Raw genomic sequence first — 13,098 nt, forward strand, 5'->3', positions numbered from 1 at the left:
ACCCCCCGGAACCCCCCCGAACCCCAAAACCTGCCCGGATCCCCCCGGAACCCCCCGGAACCCCAAAACCTCCCCAGATCCCCCCCAGATCCCCCCCAGAACCCCCCAGAACCCCCCCGGATCCCCCCGGAACCCCCCCAGAACCCCCCGGAACCCCAAAACCTCCCCAGATCCCCCACAGAACCCCCCGGGACCCCCCCGGAACCCCCCGGGACCCCCCTGGATCCCCCCGGAACCACCCGGATCCTTCTGGAACCCCCCGGAGCCCCCCCAAACTCCCCCAGATCGCTCCAGAACCCCCCAAACCCTCACCAGACCCTCCCCAGTCCCCCCAGAACCCCCCGAGCCCCCTCCCCAGCCCCCCCAACCCTTCCCCAACCCCCGCAGCCCCCTCAGAAACCCCCAGCTCCCCCAGCCCCCTCCCCAGTCCCCCCAGAATTCCCCGAGCCCCCCCAGAGCCCCCCAAGCCCCCTCCCCAGCCCCCCAGCCCCCTCCCCACGCACCGAAGTCGCTCAGCTCGAAGCCCCCAGCCCCCCCCCAGCCCCCCGAGCCCCCCGAGCCCCCTCCCCAGCCCCCCGAACCCACTCCCCAGTCCCCCGAGCCCCCTCCCCACGCACCGAAGTCGCTCAGCTCGAAGCCCCCAGCCCCCCAGCCCCCTCCCCACGCACCGAAGTCGCTCAGCTCGAAGCCCCCAGCCCCTCCCCAGCCCCCCGAGCCCCCTCCCCACGCACCGAAGTGGCTCAGCTCGAAGCTGCTCCCGCCCAGGCTGAGCGCGGTGCCCCCGGGGCTGTAGCGGGGCCCGGGCAGCCCCCGGCGGCCGCAGAGCAGCTCCAGGCTCCGGCTGGGGCACAGCTGGTCCCGCCAGCAGCACGGACCCGCGCTGGGGACACCGCGGGGTCACCTGCCATGGCCCCTGCGACCCCAAACCCCCCGGGGACCCCAAACCCAGCGGGGACCCCAAACCCAGCGGGGAACCCAAACCCAGCGGGGACCCCAAACCCAGCGGGGAACCCAAACCCAGCGGGGAACCCCCCAAACCCACCGGGGAACCCCCAAACCCCCCCTGCGACCCCAAACCCAGCGGGGAACCCAAAACCCCCCTGGAACCCCAAACCCAGCGGGGACCCCAAACCCAGCGGGGAACCCCAAAACCCCCCCTGGGACCCCCAAACCCAGCGGGGAACCCAAAACCCAGCGGGGACCCCAAACCCCCCTGGAACCCCAAACCCAGCGGGGAACCCCCAAACCCAGCGGGGACCCCCAAACCCAGCGGGGACCCCAAACCCAGCAGGGACCCCAAACCCAGCGGGGAACCCAAACCCAGCGGGGACCCCAAACCCAGCGGGGAACCCAAACCCCCCGGGGACCCCAAACCCAGCGGGGAACCCCCCAAACCCAGCGGGGACCCCAAAACCCAGCGGGGAACCCCAAAACCCAGCGGGGACCCCCAAACCCAGCGGGGACCCCAAACCCCCCTGGAACCCCAAACCCAGCGGGGAACCCCAACCCAGCGGGGAACCCAAACCCAGCGGGGAACCCAAATCATCCCCCTGGGACCCCAAACCCAGCGGGGAACCCAAACCCAGCGGGGACCCCAACCTATCCTCCAATGTCACCATGTCCCCCCCAATGTCCCCAATGTCCCCCCCAATGTCCCCAGCGTCCCAATGTCCCCAATGATGTCCCCAGTGTCCCCAATGTCCCCAGTGTCCCCAATGATGTCCCCAATGTCCCCAGTGTCCCCAATGTCCCCAGTGTCCCCAGTGTCCCCAGTGTCCCCAATGTCCTCAATGTCCCCAATGTCCCAATGTCCCCAATGATGTCCCCGGTGTCCCCTCACGTGTGGTAGCGCGCGGGCAGCCCGCAGTGCGCGCGCCGCAGGGACAGCAGCCCGTGTCCCAGTGTCCCCAATGTCCCCAATGATGTCCCCAATGTCCCCAGTGGTGTCCCCAATGTCCCCAATGGTGTCCCCAATGTCCCCAATGTCCCCAATGGTGTCCCCTCACGTGTGGTAGCGCGCGGGCAGCCCGCAGTGCGCGCGCCGCAGGGACAGCAGCCCATGTCCCCAATGATGTCCCCAATGTCCCCAATGTCCCCAATGGTGTCCCCTCACGTGTGGTAGCGCGCGGGCAGCCCGCAGTGCGCGCGCCGCAGGGACAGCAGCCGGTTCTCCAGGTCGATGGTGGTGCTGCCGATCTCCTGGTCCGGGGGGACCTTGTCGTGGTCCATGATGGTGACACGCAGGTCCTTCTCCAGAGGGATGGTGGCCGTCAGCTCGAACAGCCTGGGGACACCGGCGTGCTCAGAGGGGACACGGGGACAGCGGGGACACCTGGGGACAGCGGGGGGGACACAGGGACAGGGGGACATGGGGACACAGGGACAGGGGGGACAGGGGGGACAGGGGGACACAGGGGGACACAGGGACAGGGGGACATGGGGACACACGGGGAGAGCAGGGGCAGGGGGACAGGGACAGTGGGGACACGGGGACAGGGACACGAGGACAGAGGGACATGGGGACACAGGGGGACAGTGGGAACATGGAGACAGTGGGGACAGGGACAGCTCAAGGTGACATCACCGAGTGCCACCCCCTCAAGGTGACATTACCGAGTGCCACCCCATGAAGGTGACATTACCGAGTGCCACCCCAGGGGTGACATTACTGAGTGCCACCCCCTCAAGGTGACATTACCGAGTGCCACCCCCTGAAGATGACAGCACCACGGCCACCCCTCAAAGTGACATCACCGAGTGCCACCCCCTCAAGGTGACAGCCCCGAGTGCCACCCCTCAAGGTGACATTTCCAAGGCCACCCACCTGCCGAACACGGGCTCCAGGGTGTTGGGCACGTACTGCTCCCTCTGTCCCAGCGTCCTCTTCCCCAGCGACACCCGCACGTAGGGATCGCTCTGGGGACACCCCGGGGACACCGCGCTGGCACCGGGCCGGGCTCGGCCGGCCCCGCGGGGACCCCCGGGGTGTCCCTCACCAGCCCGGTGACATCGCGGGGGGACAGCCCGAAGGCTCGCACGATGTAGACGCGGAGCAGGCACCGCTGGGGCTCGCGGGGCGGCAGCCGCTGGAAGTAGCGGGGCACGGCGGGGGCCGGCCCGGCCTCCTCGGGCACCGGGTAGATGCGGAAAAGCCCCTGAGAGCCCCCCCGGGTGTCCTCCGGGGGTCCCTCCCCGCTGTCCCTCGCGGGAAATGGGTGGGGGGTCTCACCCACCTTGAAGCTGCCCACGGGCTCGGGGGGCTGCGCGGCCGAGCGGGGACGGCCCGGTTTGTAGAGGGGGAAGGTCTGGCAGAAATCCTGCAGCCCCTCGAACTCGGGCACCGCCTCCAGCTCGCAGCCGTAGATCTGCGGGGCAGCGCCGGCCGCGGATCTTCCACCGGGCCCGGCCTCAGCCCGGCCCGGGACCCGCGGCCTCGGCCCCTTCTTCATCCTCCTTCTTGCTCCTGCTTCATCCCTCTTCCCATTCCCATCCCTGTTCCCATTCCCATCCCTGTTCCCATTCCCCCATTCCCTGTTCCCATTCCCTGTTCCCATTCCCTGTTCCCATTCCCTCATCCCTGTTCCCATTCCCTGTTCCCATTCCCTGATCCCTGCTCCCATTCCCTGATCCCTGTTCCCATTCCCATCCCTGTTCCCATTCCTGTTCCCATTCCCATTCTTGTTCCCATTCCCTGTTCCCATTCCCATCCCTGTTCCCATCCCTGTTCCCATTCCCTGTTCCTATTCCTCATCCCTGTTCCCATTCCCTGTTCCCATTCCCTGTTCCCATTCCCATCCCTGTTCCCATTCCCTGTTCCCATTCCCCCATCCCTGTTCCCATTCCTTCATCCCTGTTCCCATTCCCTCATCCCTGTTCCCATCCCTGTTCCCATTCCCTGATCCCTGTCCCCATTCCCTGTCCCCATTCCCTGTTCTCATTCCCCCATTCCCTGTCCCCATCCTTGTCCCCACATTCCCATCCCTGTCCCCATTCCCTGTCCCCGTCACCTTCAGTCTGTCCCTGTTGGTTCCCCGCCGAGATTTGGGCTCCTTGTCCTCCATGGACGCGTAGAATTTGCTCCACCAGTCCCTCTCCTCCTCCTCCTCCTCCTCCTCCTCATCCTCCTCCTCCTCCTCCTCATCCTCGTCCTGCGGGGAACAGGAGCGGGTGGGGACAGGTGGGGACGGGTGGGGACGGGTGGGGACACGTGGGGACGGGTGGCCCCGATGTTGCTGATGTCCCCCCGTGCCCACCTGGTCCTCAGCGCCGATGTTCCTGAGGCGGCTGAGCAGGTCCTGCAGGGAGCAGAAGGGAAACTGAGGCACGGTGGCGGGGGACCCGGGGGACCCGGGGGACCTCGGGGGACCCGGGGGACCTCGGGGACTCACCTGAGCCATCCTGGCTGGGGCTGTGGCCAGGAGAAAGGAACAGAAACGCTCGCAGAGGCTGGAGGAGACGGGCGGGGAGAGGAGATCCTCTGTGGGAGAGAGGGACAGCGGGGGTGAGGGAGGGGACACCGGGGATGGGGCTGGGGACAGCGGGAATGGGGCTGGGGACACGGGGGTGAGGGAGGGGACACCAGGGATGGGGCTGGGGACAGCGGGATTGGGGCTGGGGACACCGGGAATGGGGCTGGGGACACCGGGAATGGGGCTGGGGACACCGGGAATGAAGGAGGGGACACGGGGATGGGGCAGGGGACACCGGGGATGGGGCTGGGGACAGCGGGAATGGGGCAGGGATGAGGGAAGTGACACCAGGGATGAAGGAGGGGACACCGGAATGGGGCTGGGGACACTGGGGGTGAGGGAGGGGACACCGGGGATGGGGCTGGGGACACCGGGGATGGGGCTGGGGACACCGGGGATGGGGCTGGGGACAGCGGGGATGGGGCTGGGGACAGCGGGGATGGGGCTGGGGACACGGGGGTGAGGGAGGGGACACCGGGGATGGGGCTGGGGACACGGGATGGGGCTGGGGACACCGGGGATGGGGCTGGGGACACGGGGATGGGGCTGGGGACAGCGGGGATGGGGCTGGGGACAGCGGGGATGGGGCAGGGGACACCGGGGATGGGGCTGGGGACACCGGGGATGAAGGAGGGGACACCGGGGATGCGGGAGGCGACACGGGGGATGGGACAGGGATGGGACAAGCAGCACCTGGCATTGCCACAGCCGTGTGAGAGCCGCTGCCGGAGCCCAGCAGCCGCTCGGGACGGGGCGGGGGGCAGCGGAACCGCGCCAGGTCCCTGACGCTGGCCTGGCCCAGCAGCAGCCGCCGCTCGGTGCCGGCCCAGAGGCGCAGGCGGATGGGGGGCACGAACCGCTCCTCCTCGGGCAGCGCCTGCGGGGACACGGCCGGGTCACCCGAGTGCCACCCGAGTGCCACCCGAGTGCCACCCGCGGCCGGGGGGGACCCTCCGGCCCTGCCCCGCTCACCAGGGTGAGCAGGAAGGCGTTGCTGGGGAAGTTGGGGTCGGTGGCCATGTCCTGGATCGGGGGGGTCCAGAGGCTCTGCTCCCCCCACTGCAGCTCCAGGCGCGGCTCCCGCACGGCCCCGCGCAGCCCCCGCAGCCCCCAGGCCAGCACCTGCCGGGACACCGGGCTCCGCTCACCCCGCGGGGCTCAAAGTGACGGGTCCCGATCCGGGTCACTGTCACTGTCCCCCCTTGCTGTCCCCATCTTCCTGCCGCTGTCCTGTCCCCTGTCCCTGTCCCCTGTTCCTGTCCCCTGTTCCTGTCCCCTGTCCCTGTCCCCAGCACCTTCAGCTCCGTCCACAGCCTGTGCCACTCCCAGGCTCCATCTCCAGCCTTGTCCCCATCCCTGTCCCCATCCCTGTCCCCACTCCTGTCCCCAGCCCTGTCCCCACTCCTGTCCCCAGCCCTGTCCCCACTCCTGTCCCCAGCCCTGTCCCACTCCTGTTCCCACCCCTGTCCCCACTCCTGTCCCCAGCCCTGTCCCACTCCTGTTCCCACCCCTGTCCCCATCCCTGTCCCCAGCCCTGTCCCACTCCTGTCCCCACCCCTGTCCCCAGCCCTGTCCCACTCCTGTCCCCACCCCTGTCCCCAGCCCTGTCCCCACCCCTGTTCCACTCCCTGTCCCCACTCCTGTCCCCACCCCTGTCCCCACCCCTGTCCCCAGCCCTGTCCCCGCTATCCCCACCCCTGTCCCCACCCCTGTCCCCATCCCTGTCCCCGCTGTCCCCACCCCTGTCCCCACCCCTGTCCCCAGCCCTGTCCCCGCTGTCCCCATCCCGTCCCCTCCCCGGGGTGGCTCCCACCTCCAGCGCCACCCTCTGCAGCCGCGGCCGCAGCTCCGGGGGGAAGCCGAACTCTCCGCTGCTCCTCAGGGGCGGGGGCCTGAGCGGGGCCGGGGTCCCGTCCTGCCGTGGGGGGGACACGGTGACAGTGGCACCCCAGCCCTGGCTGTCACCTCCGTGTCGCCGCTGTCGCCGCTCACCTCGGGCTCGTGGAGGAGCTCGAAGGCCGCCAGCAGCTCCCCGGCCGGGCCCCGCGGGCCGTGCAGGGGGTGAGGCTGGAGCCGGGGGGGCTCCCGGTGTCGCACGTCCAGCCAGACCCGCGGGAGGGACACGCTCCGCCCCAGGAGAGCACCGGCACCCTGCGAGGCAGCGCCTGAGCGCGGGGCTGGGGCTGGGGGTGTCCCTGTGCCTCCATCCCCGAGTCCTGTCCATCCATCCTGGCCCCTGTCCCTCCATCCCTGATCCCTGTCCATCCATTCTGACCCCTGTCCTTCCCTCCCTGATCCCTGTCCATCCATCCTGGCCCATGTCCTTCCAGCCCTGACCCCTGTCCATCCATCCTGGCCCCTGTCCTTCCAGCCCTGACCCCTGTCCATCCATCCTGGCCCCTGTCCTTCCATCCCTGACCCCTGTCCCTCCATCCCTGACCCCTGTCCTTCCATCCCTGACCCCTGTCCCTCCATCCCTGACCCCTGTCCCTCCATCCCTGGCCCCTGTCCCTCCATCCCTGGCCCCTGTCCCTCCATCCCTGGCCCCTGTCCCTCCATCCCTGATCCCTGTCCTTCCATCCCTGATCCCTGTCCCTCCATCCCAACCTCTGTCCCTCCATCCCTGACCCCTGTCCCTCCATCCCTGGCCCCTGTCCCTCCATCCCTGACCCCTGTCCCTCCATCCCTGACCCCTGTCCCTCCATCCCAACCTCTGTCCATCCATCCCTGATCCCTGTCCTTCCATCCCTGACCCCTGTCCTTCCATCCCTGACCCCTGTCCTTCCCTCCCTGACCCCTGTCCCTCCATCCTGACCCCTGTCCTTCCATCCCTGATCCCTGTCCATCCATCCCCGAGTCCTGTCCATCCATCCTGGCCCCTGTCCCTCCATCCCAACCTCTGTCCATCCATCCCTGATCCCTGTCCCTCCATCCCTGATCCCTGTCCCTCCATCCCTGATCCCTGTCCCTCCATCCCTGATCCCTGTCCCTCCATCCCTGATCCCTGTCCTTCCATCCCTGATCCCTGTCCTTCCATCCCTGACCTCTCCTGTCCTTCCATCCCTTCTGCCAACCTTCCATCCATGTCCCATCCCATCCCATCCCATCCCATGGATCCCATCCCACGGATCCCATCCCACGGATCCCATCCCATCCCATCCCATCCCATCCCATCCCATCCCATCCCATCCCACCCCATGGATCCCATGGATCCCATCCCATCCCATCCCATCCCATCCCTCCCTGTCCCGAGTGTCCCTCACCTGTCCCCGCTGCTCGCACACCTCCACCACCACGGCCGGGGGGTCCTGCTGCGTCCCGCGGGGGTCCCCGAACAGCAGCACCCCCGGGAAGAGCAGGGTCTGCTCCCAGCGCGGCTCCGGAGCCCCCCGCACCGCCCGCGTGCGCTGGCTCAGGGACACGAACGACACCTGCGCGGTGACACCTGGCGACAGCGCCACCGTCAGCGCCCCGGGCCGCCGGGGAAGGGGGGCGCGGGGCCCGGGGCTCCCACCTTGGGGGGTCCTGGAGCTGCCGGGCGCCAGATCCAGCGCCTGGAAGATGTAACAGCGGAGCTGGAAGCGGCCGGGCCCTGCGGGCAGGAGGCGGGTGAGGAGCGGCTGGGAGCTCCCGGTTCCTCCCGGTCCTTCCCCGATCCCTTCCCGGTCCCTCCCGATCCCTCCCTGACCATCCCCGGTCCCTCCCGGTCCCTCCCGTCCCCTCCCGGTCCCTCCCTGACCATCCCCGGTTCCTCCCGGTCCCTCCCCGATCCCTTCCCGGTCCCTCCCGGTCCCTCCCGGTCCCTCCCGGTCCCTCCCGGTCCCTCCCGCCCCCTCCCGGTCCCTCCCTGACCATCCCCGGTCCCTCCCGGTCCCTCCCGGTCCCTCCCGATCCCTCCCTGACCATCCCCGGTCCCTCCCGGTCCCTCCCGGTCCCTCCCGGTCCCTCCCGATCCCTCCCTGACCATCCCCGGTCCCTCCCTGACCATCCCCGGTTCCTCCCGGTCCTTCCCCGATCCCTTCCCGGTCCCTCCCGGTCCCTCCCTGACCATCCCCGGTCCCTCCCTGACCATCCCCGGTCCCTCCCGGTCCCTCCCGTCCCCTCCCGATCCCTCCCCGGTCCCTCCCCGTCCTCTCCCGGTCCCTCCCGATCCCTCCCTGACCATGCCCGGTCCCTCCCTGACCATCCCCGGTCCCTCCCGTCCCCTCCCCGTCCCCTCCCGGTTCCTCCCCGGTCCCTCCCGGTCCATCCCCGTCCCCTCCCGGTCCCTCCCGGTCCCTCCCCGGTCCCTCCCGGTCCCTCCCGATCCCTCCCTGACCATCCCCGGTTCCCCCCCGTCCCCTCCCCGGTCCCTCCCGTCCCCTCCCGTCCCCTCCCGTCCCCTCCCGGTCCCTCCCTGACCCCTCCCCGGTTCCCCCCCGTCCCCTCCCGGTCCCTCCCGGTCCCCGCGGCTCACGTTGGAAGCTGCAGAGGATGAAGAGGGGCGGCTGCTGCGGGGGTGTCAGGGAGGAGCCCCCCGGGAGCCGCCCGGGATCGCCCTGGGCCGGCTCCGGGATGTCCCGGGAGGGGACAGGGCTGGCCCGGGGTGACACCGCTGTCCCCCGCTCCTGCGGGACCCCCCCGAGGAGGAAGAGCGGAGCCACGGGCGGGGGCTCGGCGGGGACCAGGCGGCGCTGCCAGCGGCGCCGGCGGCACCGGGGACCCGCCGGGACCTTGGGCTGGAAGGGGCAGCCCCAAAAACACTCGGGGTGCCAGGCCTCGTCCTCCCACAGCTCCTCGGGGTCCTGCGGCGGGGCAGGGGACACGGGGACAGCGGGGACAGCGGGGCGACAGCGGGACACGGGGACAGCGGGGACAGCGGGACACGGGGACAGCGGGGGGACAGCGGGGGGACAGCGGGACAGCGGGACAGCGGGGACAGCGGGGGGACAGCGGGGGGACAGCGGGGGGACAGCGGGACAGCAGGACACGGGGACAGCGGGACACGGGGACAGCGGGGACAGCGGGACAGCGGGACACGGGGACAGCGGGACACGGGGACAGCGGGGACAGCGGGACATGGGGACAGAGCCCTGTCACCCTCATCCCTTCCCTGCCACCACCATCCTGCCACCTCCATTCTTGTCACCCCATCCTGCCACTCCTATGTGTCACCTCCATCCTGCCACCCCATCCTTGTCACCCCATCCTTGTCACCCCATCCTTGTCACCTCCACCCTCCCGTCCCTGTCACCTCTACCCCTGTCACCCCATCCTGTCACCTCCACCCCGTCACCTCCACCCTTGTCACTCTCATCCTTGTCACCCCCACCCCTGTCACCCCACCCCTGTCACCTCCCCCCTCCCGCCCCTGTCCCCGCGGTTGTCACCAGGGTGCTGAGCGTGTCCGTGTCCCGTGTCTCGGTGTCCCTGTGGCGGATCCGGAGCCAGCGCCGCCGCCGCAGGTTGTGACAGGGCTGTCCCCTGCGGTGCCACCCTGCCGGGGGACTGCCATCGTCCGTGCCCAGCCCGTACTGCCACCCTGAGAGCCGGGGACAGCTCCTTCTGTGTCACCGTGTCCCTGTCACCGTGTCACTGTCACCGTGTCCCTGTCACCATGTCCCTGTCACCCCATCCCTGTCACACTCACCCCTGTCACCGTGTCCCTGTCACTGTGTCCCTGTCACCCTCACCCTCACTGTGTCCCTGTCACCGTGTCCTTGTCACTGTGTCCTTGTCACCGTGTCCCTGTCACCCTCACCCTCTCACCGTGTCCCTGTCACCCTGCCCTTGTCACCCTGTCCCTGTTACCCCAACCCCTGTCCCCCCATTCCTGTCACCCCACCTTTGTCACCCTGCCCCTGTCACCCCACCCGTCACCCTGTCCCTGTCACTGTGTCCCTGTCACCCTGTCCCTGTCACACTCACACCTGTCACCCTGTCCCCGTGTCCCTGTCACCCTGCCCTTGTCACCCTGTCCCTGTTACCCCAACCGCTGTCCCCCCATTCCTGTCACCCCCACTCGTCACTCCCGCCCCTGTCACCCCCATCCCTGTCACTCCACCTTTGTCACCCTGTCCCTGTCACACTCACACCTGTCACCCTGTCCCTGTCACTGTGTCCCTGTCACACTCACCCTGTCACCGTGTCCCTGTCACCCTGTCCCTGTCACACTCACACCTGTCACCCTGTCCCTGTCACCCTCACCCTGTCACCGTGTCCCTGTCACCCTCACCCTGTCACCCTGCCCCTGTCACCGTGTCCCTGTCCCCCTGTCCCCCCACCCTGCTGTGCCCACCCGTGTCCCCCCCTCACCGTCCTCATCCACGTCCCCCTCGGTGTCCACGTGCCAGTCGCTGGTGACGCTCCAGCCCTGGGGACACGCCACCTCCTCCTTGGGTGGCACCGCCTGGCCCTCCTGCAGAGCTGGGCGCCAGCTGAGCCCCGGTGACCTCCGGTGTCCCCCCGGTGTCCCCTCCCGGTGTCCCCGGTGCTCCCGTGTCCCCTCCCGTGTCCCCTCCGGTGTCCCCGGTGCTGTCCCGTGTCACCGGCGCTCCCGTGTCCCCTCCCGTGTCCCCCCCGCTGTCCCCGGTACTCCCGTGTTCCCTCCCGTGTCACCTCCCGTGTCCCCTCCCGTGTCCCCCGCGGTGTCCCCGTGTCCCCTCCCGTGTCCCCTCCCGTGTCCCCTCCCGTGTCCCCGTGTCCCCTCCCGTGTCCCCCGCGGTGTCCCCGCTGTCCCCGGTGTCCCCGTGTCCCCTCCCGTGTCCCCTCCCGTGTCCCCTCTGGTGTCCTCGCCGGTGTCCCCGTGTCCCCTCCCGTGTCCCCTCCCGTGTCCCCCGCGGTGTCCCCGGTGTCCCCTCCCGTGTCCCCTCCGGTGTCCCCGGCGCTGTCCCGCACTCACCGAGTCGGTGCTGCCGGTACCGGCGGGGCTCCAGCTCCCTCCGGGGTCCCTCCTCTGGCTCTCGTAGAGCTCCTCCAGCACCGCGCTCACCGCGGGCTCGGGGGGCGGCGACACCCTGGGGACACCGGGGGTCACCGGGGGTCACCGGGGGACACCGGGGGACAGCGGGGGTCACCGGGGGACAGCGCGGGGGTCACCGGGGGACAGCGGGGGACAGCGGAGGTCACCAGGGGACAGCGCGGGGGTCACCGGGGGACAGCGCGGGGGTCACCGGGGGACACCGGGGGTCACCGGGGGGATACCGGGGGACAGCGCGGGGGTCACCGGGGGACACCGGAGGTCACCGGCGGACAGGGCGGGGCTCACCGGGGGACACCCTGGGGTCACCGGGGGACACCGGGGGTCACCGCGGGGATACCGGGGGACACCGGGGGTCACCGCGGGGATACCGGGGGACAGCGCGGGGGTCCCGCGGGGGTCCCCGGGTGTCACCGGAGGGGATCCCTCGCCCCCCGCTCACCTCGGCGGCCGCTCCAGGCTCCAGGGCCCGGCCCAGCGCCAGCCCGGGGGGGGCCGGAGCTGCCCCGGGGGGGGCCCGGAGCCGAACGCGGGGAGCCCCAAAATCTTCCGGGGCCCCCAATGGCCCCAGAGCCGCGTCTGCTCCTCCAGCTGGGGGGGGGACACGGGGCTGCGCTCAGGGGACAGCCTGGGGGGGGCTGGCCCTGACGGGGCGTCCCCATGTCTGTCCCCGTGTCTGTCTGTCCCGCTGTCCCCATGTCTGCCCCCATGTCTGCACCTCTGTCCTCTCCCGGGGTGTCCCCATGTCTGTCCCCATGTCCCCTCCCGGGGTGTCCCCATCTCCGTCCGTCCCCCTGTCCTGCTCTCTCTACCCCTGTCCCCATGTCCATCCCCATGTTCCCCTGTTTGTCCCCATGTCCCTGTCTGTCCCTCTGTCTGTCCACATGTCCCCATGTCTGTCCCCATGTCTGTCCCCATGTCTGTCCCCATGTCTGTCCCCATGTCCCCCTGTCTGTCCCCATGTCCCCATGTCCCCCTGTCTGTCCCCATGTCCCCCTGTCTGTTCCCATGTCCCCCTGTCTGTCCCCATGTCCCCACCGTGTGGCAGTAGAAGCTGAGGCTCCCCCCGAGCAGCCGCTCCAGGTCCCCGCTCTCGCCCACCCGGCCCAGCCAGAGCCGGAGCCGCACCTGGGCCTGGCTGTCCCCGCAGCCCTGCCACACAAAAGTGTCACCCAGGGGGGGGACACGGGCGGGAACATGGAGGGGACGTTGGGGGACATGGACAGGACATGGAGGGGACACTGGGGAACATTGGGGAACGTGAAGGGACACGGGAGGACACGTGGGGGGGACATTGGGGGGGACATTGGAGAGGACACCAAGGGGACACCAAGGGGACACCCAGGGACACCAAGGGGACACCAAAGGGACACTGAGGGACATGAGGGGACACCAAGGGACACAAAGGGGTTGTGGGGACACCCAGGGGACACCAAGGGACACCAAGGGGACACCCAGGGGACACCCAGGGGACACCCAGGGGACATGGAGGGGACACTAAGGGTTCACTGAGGGACACCAAGGGTTCACTGAGGGATACGAGGGGACACCGAGGGGACACTGAGGGACACAAAGGGGTTGTGGGGACACCCAGGGGACACCAAGGGGACACCAAGGGGACACCCAGGGGACACCCAGGGGACACCAAGGGGACACCCAGGGGACACCAAG

The 13,098-nt window shown here is 69.9% G+C and overlaps 1 protein-coding gene across 2 annotated transcripts in view; it reads right to left on the bottom strand.

Annotated features, from left to right (window-relative positions):
• FER1L5 (fer-1 like family member 5) overlaps positions 1-13,098 on the bottom strand; it is a 39,103-nt gene that overhangs the window by 8,877 nt on the left and 17,128 nt on the right. For both annotated transcript variants that reach the window (XM_086865431.1, XM_086865432.1), the window contains exons 23-42: positions 12,466-12,579; positions 11,870-12,018; positions 11,350-11,464; positions 10,764-10,866; positions 9,839-9,990; positions 8,926-9,253; positions 7,984-8,061; positions 7,733-7,914; positions 6,462-6,620; positions 6,283-6,384; positions 5,442-5,591; positions 5,163-5,346; positions 4,389-4,477; positions 4,254-4,295; positions 4,008-4,148; positions 3,234-3,365; positions 2,997-3,155; positions 2,825-2,916; positions 2,114-2,284; positions 732-880 (exon numbers count right to left, since the gene is read on the bottom strand). In XM_086865431.1, the coding sequence (XP_086721557.1) occupies positions 732-880; positions 2,114-2,284; positions 2,825-2,916; positions 2,997-3,155; positions 3,234-3,365; positions 4,008-4,148; positions 4,254-4,295; positions 4,389-4,477; positions 5,163-5,346; positions 5,442-5,591; positions 6,283-6,384; positions 6,462-6,620; positions 7,733-7,914; positions 7,984-8,061; positions 8,926-9,253; positions 9,839-9,990; positions 10,764-10,866; positions 11,350-11,464; positions 11,870-12,018; positions 12,466-12,579 (2,791 nt within the window). The remainder of the gene's footprint in view (positions 1-731; positions 881-2,113; positions 2,285-2,824; positions 2,917-2,996; positions 3,156-3,233; positions 3,366-4,007; positions 4,149-4,253; positions 4,296-4,388; positions 4,478-5,162; positions 5,347-5,441; positions 5,592-6,282; positions 6,385-6,461; positions 6,621-7,732; positions 7,915-7,983; positions 8,062-8,925; positions 9,254-9,838; positions 9,991-10,763; positions 10,867-11,349; positions 11,465-11,869; positions 12,019-12,465; positions 12,580-13,098) is intronic.

The sequence above is a fragment of the Cyanistes caeruleus genome, chromosome 29, assembly GCF_971803275.1.
Source record: "Cyanistes caeruleus chromosome 29, bCyaCae1.hap1.1, whole genome shotgun sequence".
In the NCBI taxonomy this organism is placed as follows: domain Eukaryota; kingdom Metazoa; phylum Chordata; class Aves; order Passeriformes; family Paridae; genus Cyanistes; species Cyanistes caeruleus.